Consider the following 9,177-nt stretch of genomic DNA (forward strand, 5'->3'; position numbering starts at 1 on the left):
TTTTTGTGGCCCCTGTGAGTCATGGGTCCTTTGAATCTTTCTCACTTACGGAGGCCTTTGCAAAAAAAAAATGGCAAGGAAAAGGAAATGTGAATAAAAGAAAATATGCAGTATGTTCATAAATCCCCATCAGGTACCAATCTTGTTTACTTTGTATTTGTTTCCCAAATTCTACTCAATTACTATTATTGGGTGTATAGTGTGACCCATTAGCCCTGTCCAAGAAGTTATCTGTCAAAACAGACTCGCTCCAGCATTAAATAAATACTGCTGTGTTGCAAAAGCTTGGCAGTAAAATAAACATTTTACTGTCATGTTTAACGTAACTCTGCTCTATGCATGGACTTTAAATGAACTGAAATAATAAATGACCTAATCAGAATGTATACAGTACCTGCATGTACACATGAGAGGAAATATTGCATTCATTTATATAGAACATAATTTTAAGCATGTGTCCTTGGCTAAATTATGTTCATGTCAACAAATGACTATATGTTTTATTTAATATAGCAGTATATATTAAATTGTGGACCAGTTATGCAGTTAATGTGATATTGCTATATCATTAGGCAATTGAGATTGTTTTATGTCTCTTTTATGTTTATTAAATTTCCTTTTTTTTTTTTTTTTTTTTAAATATGCTTTGATTGGCCCTGGTAATGTGTGCATGACATAACATAAAATGACAGATCAAGGCAACAATTATACCCTTATAAATATAATTTACAGAAATTAATACCTTTCCAATAATTCCATTATCTTTTCATTTGCAAAATTTTGAAAAAAAAGTTTTTTTAATCATTTGTAACTATGACAAAAGAACACAAACCTAACCTATTTTTCTTCTGTTTGATACTTTTCTGTGCTCTGCTGTAAGTCTTGAATTTCATCAATGAATAGCTTTAGAAGCATCTCCTTTTTTGAATGTGTTAGTGTGTGTGCGATATGTAGAACTCATAGAGCTTATACTGTATGTATATATATATATATATATATATATATATATACGTACCCACAGCTTCATTTAAATACAATTTTAGCAAAGGAGCATCCGTATTTAATGGTCTAAATGTTAATATCAGATCACAATTTAGAACGTGCATGCGTCGATTACTCTATTACAAAATTTTAACCTTTGTGAGAACAAAATATTGCAATCCCGAGGCCTGATTAATTAATTTTGTCCCTTTTGTCAATTTGTCATAGTTACCAATCCGTTTAGTAAAAATAATCCGTACAAAATGTAATTTAACATCCGTAACAAAAAAAATACAAATGAATTCACTGTTTAGATATTCATTTTTATTTATCTCCAGGAAAACCTGTCAGTTAAACATCCGATTTGTCCCAATAAAAAAAAATAAAAAAAGAAGAAGGGGTATAAAAAAATAAAACAACATTTTTACGGATTGCCAAAATTGTCTTTGTTACCTGAGAAAATTCAAAGTCCTGCGCATGCACCCAACCTAGTTTATTCATTGTCATCACCGCCGTGTTTAGCTGCCAGCTCACAGGTTCCACGCCGAGTGTGTAACTTGTGATACTCCTGCTGCAAGGTGACCTGCAGGTGAGGTGAGGACACCGCCGGGTGGAAAAGCGCCGGGGACGTGAAAGCTGTTCCGGGAGCCATAGGGGCGGAGTAGGCGGCGCAGTGAGCCGCCGAGAAGGCTTCGATGGCCGGCTGCGACTGGAGGAAGGCTTTGGCTGTAATGGCGCTCCGGGAGAAGAAGCTGGAAAGAGCCGGCAGGATGCTGCTGACAGGTGGGATGGGTGCGTGATGATGATGCTGATGATGATGCTGATGTTGATGCATATAGGGGTAAATATCCAGAGTTGGTAGCTGGAGTGCGGGTGCCCCCAACCCGTAGTGTCCATGCGGGAATGCGTGCAGTGCACCGGGCTCCGCGTGATGGTGCTCCTTGTATCGGAAATGTTGCCGCTTGAAGCGCTTTCTCCTGCGCAAAAAACTGCCGTTCTCAAACATGTCAGAGGAGTTGGGATCGAGGGTCCAGTAGTTGCCCTTCCCGGGGTTCCCAGGCTCTCTGGGCATCTTTATAAAGCAATCGTTGAGAGACAGGTTGTGCCTGATTGAGTTCTGCCAAGCGGGGAACTTCTCGCGGTAGTAGACGAAGCGGTGGCTGATAAAATCACAGATCTCGCTGAGAGTGAGGCGCTTTTTCGGACTCTGCAAGATGGCCATGGTGATGAGGGCGATGTACGAATAGGGAGGCTTCACCGACGCGGGACCTTTCTCTTGCGCAGGGCTGCACGAGTCCGAGTCCCGCTCCTCCCCGTGAGGTGTCAGCGCATCCACGGTGCGCTCCGGTTCCAGCTGCTCCCCTCCGTTCTCTCTTAGCCCTTCTCCCACCACGTCGATAACAAGATCCTCCATAATCTCCGAGCCCAATGTCATAGTAGATGTCCACCTGCAAACAGATGGCAACAAAAGGGAAGTCCGCTTTTTACGCACGACTCATCTCCATTCACAAAAAGGGAGAGCGCACAAAGGAGAGCACAACCAGCAGCATCTCCTTGATCTTCAGAAGATCCACAAACTCCCGAACCACCAATTATTACTAAAGTTTCGCTTTTAAAATGGGGGAATACAAGTGCGTAAAAGTGCGTGCGCCCTCCGAAGGTGTCCGGCATCATCTGTAATCCGCTGGCTGTCCGTCGTGTAGTTCGGGTGGTGATGATGTCACGCTTCGGCCCGAGGAAGAGGCTCCTGACCAATGAAAACGACGGAAAGGTAAAACAAGGATGCCTAGACCAGTTAAAAACAAGCACTCTCATCATTTGGCCGTCGCTGCCAAGTGGATGTTTGCGTCATTCCATTCAGAAAGAAAAAAAAAGACCAACGCAAGGAAAAAAAAAAAAAAGATGGATTTTTTTTTTTATGCCATTGTGGCATCAAAAACACATTTTGTTTTCGTGCTCCAAATTCTTTTTTCCCTCTGTAAATGATGCTTGCCATAAACCGACTTGGGACAACTCGGCTCCTACACTGGCATACTTAAATGCAAACCTAATTTAGATTGAAATACAAAAAATAAAAATTGTTATATTACAATTATGCATTGCGTGAACTATCTGCAGTTTAAAGCTGTAAACGCCCTCACAGTTATGTGCAGGACGCACCACAATTGGCCGTTTTCAGACGTTAACAATTACACGGAAATGACTATTTTATAAGCTTAATTGTAATTTATTTAGTTGAATTTCAAAAGCTAGAAGCGTTTTATTAAAAACAAATATATATATATATATATATATTATTTAAGAATCCATGTTTGGAGTGAAGAAGAAAAGATATTTTACCTCCACTGTGCGGAAAGTGGGATTTAAGGTTTTGGGGCCAAAGTGTGCATTATGTTATCGGGTTTAACAGCGGGCTACTGGAGTGATGGAGTTGAGAGAAAAGTGGTAGATTTTCACCAGCTCCGACTTAAACGAGCACCGGAGAGAGGGGGAGACTTTTTTTTTTTTTTCGGTATTGTTAGGAGGCCTCTGGTTGTTTGGCTTTAATGACGGAAGCCTTTGTTGGGGATTCTCACGTTTCCTGCCTCTAATCGTATTGATACCTCGGGGCAGAAAAGGGACCGGGTCCGGGCTGGGTGGGCTATTCGAGACCAGTAAAGCTGTAGATGATTTCCAAAATTCATCACGCATGTCTGCAGATTGGAAACAGGCCTTCGTGAGTACTTTTTAGTGCTTTCAATAAGTACAAAGCAGCCCCCCGCCCAAAAAAAATACAACATAAAAATATTTGGTGCGCATCCCTCATAATGTGACACAAAAATGGGGAAGGCAATTTACTAGTCCTCTTTTGTTTCTGATCATTTTCAATTTCTGTCTCATGAAATTACCATTTTTAAATCGTACTTTCAACATCTGTCGTGTTTTTTTTTTTTTTTTTTGCCGCCAAACGTGTATTGGCGCAACATTATTTGGCCACGGAGATCGCACTGGAGCAAAACGAGCCTCCACCGTGGGGACCATGAAGCAATAACAAGATGGATGCTTTATGGGCCACTTCAGCTGAAATGCTTTCTTACTTAGTGAAAACATGAGACCGTCCACATGATTTGGTCGATAAATAAAAGAGCGCGTTTATCATCCTCAGACGTTGAATTGGCTTCAAAGAGCTGTGTGAGATTGTTTTCACACACCGTCCCACTCTCAGCCGACATTTGAAGCTCTGCAGCTCACTGGATAATACTGAATAATAGACTGGATGATATACAAATACCATTAAGTATGAACAATTTGTGTCCATAAAAATCTGTAGAAGTAATACTCTGTGTAATGTTTTTTTTTCTATTTCCAATTATTAACTCATTTTCACAGCGATACAAATATTATAATAATGATCTTTACTTCTAATCTAATTGGGCAGTAATAGAACAGATAGTCCTACGTGACTTTTTGTCAACCTGTTGACTCCTGCGCATATTGATATTGGGAGCTAATATAGTGACACCTTGTGGCGGAAATGGGAGTCGTCTCTTGTGAAGGCCACCTTACTTCAGGTAATCTTACGTAAGAACTTGTAAATCTAAATAAGAAACCTAAAATGACCTACAATTATGAAAGTATCAATTCAAGTGTAGTCAGGTTTTATTATTACTAAGTAGAAGAGCAAACTGTTGTAGTTTCACCTAATTGATCATCAATACTATTGATGACGATGGTGATGATGAAAATGTTGATGATGATGAGGATGATGATGATGATACTTGCTGTCTTGCATCAATGAGAACATCAGCCATTCATGAAACACGACTGGAGAAAGTGAATATTTACTTAATGGCTCTGGAAACACGTAAATGCATTTAAAACTCTCGAACACCTTTAAGTTGTGCAATTCATTTGCTAGAATATACTGTATTGCCTCCTTTACTAAAAACCAATTAATCCTACTGTGAGCTCATCAGGTGTGCCGGGGGAAATGATCCATTTTCACTTAACTAGGCTGAAAAATTATTTATTTATTTCAGATAATATATATCTTTTTTTATCTATGCCAGCAAAATATAGTGGGAGGCAGAACAAATGTTCTTCCGCTAAATGGGAGAAGGTACAGTTCTTAATTGACCTGTTTATCCACTGTTTGTGACATTTCTGTTTGGTGGTGTGCCATGACATTTTATTCAAATAAGTTTTGCATGGGCTCAACAAAGTTGGGAAACAACGACATAATAATTTATTACGTACTATAGAAAGTCACTTTCGGTTTTGGTTCATCAGGAATCGCCACAGCGAATCCCTCGCCTGATTTGTTGAGAAAAGTCGTTACGCCAGATGTCGTGTCTGGCGCAAGCCATCAATTTTGATCCTGGCTTGGGACACGTAGTGGCTGGGTTTTGGGGCACTGACTGGGAATCGAACCACCAACCTATGTGAAACAAAGCAGCATTCCACGACACCACTTCTGCACAATTGAATGTGCTTTACTACACTATACTTTCTATACTATATACTACTATACCACTACATTGCACTACGAGTATATTATTCTATAATATAGTCAAATGTACTGTAATATAATTTACTACTTACTGCATAAGCTATGCCTGTCTGATATTTTATTATTAAATCTAAGTAACTATACTCGACTATATTATCATATATCATTTTATAGCTATACTTCACAGTCTGGTCTTGTACTAACCTATAAAATACCATAATCACATGTATTCACTGTTCCTGCACTGCCCTACACCATATTTCAGTACGCTACAGACGACACTATTCTGTACTAAACTAGAGTGCACAATAGTGTATTGTACTCTTTGTAACAGATGTTTTTTTTTTATTATAATTTTGTTTTAATTGTGGCCTTTTTATGTAGATAACACTTGGGAACAATTTGAAGAAAACAAATTATGTTGCGGTAGAATTGTATGCTGTTTAAAACTAACTTTGGCATGCTGATTCCAAAATTGTAGTTTTTTTTAGCATGTTTTTCCTCCACAGCTTACTCCCCAGATAAGCAAAATTCCACCGATTAGCTGGAGTAATACTTGCCAGTTGATTACGATTGGACTCATCTACAGGTACATGGCAACTTGTTTGTGCAGTCACAATTGAGACAGTAAGGTGAGAGGTGTGTGCAGCTCCCAATATCATCACTATCAATATCTGGAAACAGAAAGCTGGCATATTAGCAATTCAGAGGATTTGTGCTGGCCTTTCTCTTAACCTTGTAACCATGGTCATACCGTTATAAGTTCTATTTCATTTTATGCTGTTTTTTTTTTTTTTTTTTAGTTTTTAAAGCTTGTAACTATTCCATCTTAGTGTTTTATTTACATAGGTATATATTTCCTTTGTTCCACTTTATTCTCACTTTGTTCAAAAACTTGAAGTGATACAGAAAAACTGAGATCAGTTTTGGATTCCGCACCCAAAAATGTGTTAAAAACAGCTGTCAGATGTAACTCAACAAAAATTGTTCCCGTGTACTGGCAAAATCAGTGCAGTGCAATTATGCACCACTTCAATAACCACCCTAATGGTGGAATGGCTTAGATGGTAGAGTGGTCATTTGACGACTCGTCTCTCACCCCAAAGATTGTGGGTTCGAGCCCCTATGACCATGTCCAAGTGTCCTTGAGCAAGATATGGCACCCCCAGTTGCTCCTGATGCTGCGTCATCAGTAGGTGAATGAGGAAACAGTATTAAAGTGCTTTGATTTCTTTGAAGGTAGAAAAGTTAGCCTATTTAAATTATTATTATTATATTTGTTAAGAAATATGTTTTCGATTGGAAACTGTTTTTATTATTTTTGGAGATTATGTGCATCTCGGGTAGCTGGTGAATCATTGATCTGTGGATATTCAATAGAGGGAGCTCTAACACAAAAAAAATAAAATATTTTTTTATTCAGGCAGTGAGCCCCACGTTCAAATGATTTTACCAAAGAGCTTCTAAACCTCATTATTTGTTGTGTATACATTTGTGAATTTGTAAAGCCATGATCAAGTGAAAATGTCCAGTATATTTCTCACTTCAATTATTCATTTTGCATACTTCAGGAGTTTAGACTCAGTGTGCTAGTTAGATGATGATACATTGAAGAAGACCTTAGTTATGTCATTTCATCGATGTAAACACAAAGCCAATGAATAATAAAATATTGAATTTTAGACCTCTTATAGCAATACACACACACACACACAGATGCATGACACGTGGGGGTCACTACTAAAACATTCCACTTCCTGTTTTCTGGTTACTGCATCCCCAGATGATGAATTTCCTCCTGGCATCACCTATGACTGGCACTGCGTGCTACAGCATGTCATACGAACAGCAACAAAGGAACAATTCATAAAAAGTAATCCAGTGTCAAGAGTTAGTTTATTGAGGTATCCCTTGGGAAATTGAATAAGTTGCAGGTTTCTGTGATGTGGTGGGTGTGTTTGGTCAAAAGCTAGTGAATAAACACATTGCGGAAAAAATCAGCAGGTGTTCCAAGTTTTTAATGTGAGAGATTTCTGAGGCCAGTGGGAAAGAGACCTTGGATACCCCTAAAACATAAAAGAAAAACTGCCTAACTTCACCATTTTTGAGTAGGATTTCATTTCTTTATGAATATGCTTGCTTTGAACAATTAAAAAAAAATAGTTACACATACTATTTCGGTCAAGGTGTAACACTTGCCCAAGCTGTTGGTGCAACATACAATGAACACAGTAAATCATTCCCTGACATCTGAGGCAAGTGTTATGGTTACATGCTTTGACCCCCACCCCTGTCCCCTTGTGAGTGGAGAAGACCCACAGAACCAACTGGTCCCCGAACACACTGGGGTCACGACCCCTTGGATCTCTGTTGTGTATTTAGAGGTCAGACAGCGACTCTCAAAGCCAGGTTTTCTCTCAACACTCATGATACATCGCCACAACACGACAAAAAAGAAATACGCTGTGTGTGTTTACACGAGGGAGTCAAGCAAGAATCGTTTGTTTTGCTTAAGATCTAGACACACGGTTTTAATGCAGGCTTGCAGTACGATTGGCTAGTGGTTAGTACATTTGCTTCACAGTCAAGAGGTCCTGGTTTCGAATTTGGCCTTCCCATTTGGACTTCCATGTTCTCCCTGTGCTTGTGTGGGTTTTCTTTTGGTACTCTAGCTTCCTCCCACATTCCAAAGACATGTATGGTAGGTTTAGTAAGTGTTTGTCTATGGTACAGTATGTGCTCTGCAATTGTATGGTGACCAGTTCTGGGTGTACCCTGCCTTTCATCCAAAGTCAACTATAGGATTAGCTCCAGCACACCCGAGAAACTAATGAGAACAAGCCCTATAAAAAAAAATGGATGATGGAAGATTTTAATGTTGTTGTTTTTCTGAGTAAAGCAAGCCATAGCTCAACTACGTGCAAAAACATCAATGTTGGTGCATTCACTTCAAGTATTATGACCTGTATTTGATATTTTTTCATAACTGATTGTTATTGAGCAGGATTATGAAACAACTACCAAACAAAAAACTTATGTACAGTAGTGAGGCCAAAGATGACCCCAATTAGGTGCAAATCCAGGATTTTTGTTCTCCCTTTTGTTACTATTGCAATTCATTTTCCCACTTTAATTTGTGAATAAACATGCCTGATCTTTAATACAAGTCATGCAAATGTGGATTGTTCAGAATCAGAATCAGAATCATCTTTATTTGCCAAGTATGTCCAAAAACACACAAGGAATTTGTCTCCGGTAGTTGGAGCTGCTCTCGTACAACAACAGACAGTCAATTGACAGAGAACACTTTGGAGACATAAAGACATTGACAAAAAAAAAAAAAAAACAGTCACTGAGCAGTAAAGGGTTGCTAGTTATCTGGTAATGCCGGTACATTTATTTTTTTTTTCAGCCTTTGTTGAGTTTAAAGTTTGTCTTTGGCTTCTCACTGCAAATATAACATGACTTATTATCTAAATTATTTACACAAAACAACAAGTTCCTACAAATCTAGCAAAAGCAAAGTAAGACAATGGCTGTTCACTAACAATATAGTAAAACAATAAAACCAACTGCACCTCAATTTGCCGCAGAAAACTCTTAAGCATCGTACGTGCTTTTGTTGGGGCTCCCCATCTCTCTCACACACGCACACACACACACACACACACACACACACACACACACACACACACTGGTGGTACCAG

At 39.0% G+C, this 9,177-nt stretch overlaps 1 protein-coding gene across 1 annotated transcript; it reads right to left on the reverse strand.

Annotated features, from left to right (window-relative positions):
- Nucleotides 1-1,290: 1,290 nt before the first annotated feature.
- foxd7 (forkhead box D7) lies at nucleotides 1,291-2,698 on the reverse strand. Its single transcript, XM_061748981.1, has one exon. The coding sequence runs from the start codon at nucleotides 2,414-2,416 to the stop codon at nucleotides 1,475-1,477; it is 942 nt and encodes a 313-aa protein (XP_061604965.1). The 5' UTR covers nucleotides 2,417-2,698; the 3' UTR covers nucleotides 1,291-1,474.
- Nucleotides 2,699-9,177: the final 6,479 nt, after the last annotated feature.

The sequence above is a fragment of the Phyllopteryx taeniolatus genome, chromosome 16 (assembly GCF_024500385.1).
Source record: "Phyllopteryx taeniolatus isolate TA_2022b chromosome 16, UOR_Ptae_1.2, whole genome shotgun sequence".
In the NCBI taxonomy this organism is placed as follows: Eukaryota; Metazoa; Chordata; class Actinopteri; order Syngnathiformes; family Syngnathidae; genus Phyllopteryx; species Phyllopteryx taeniolatus.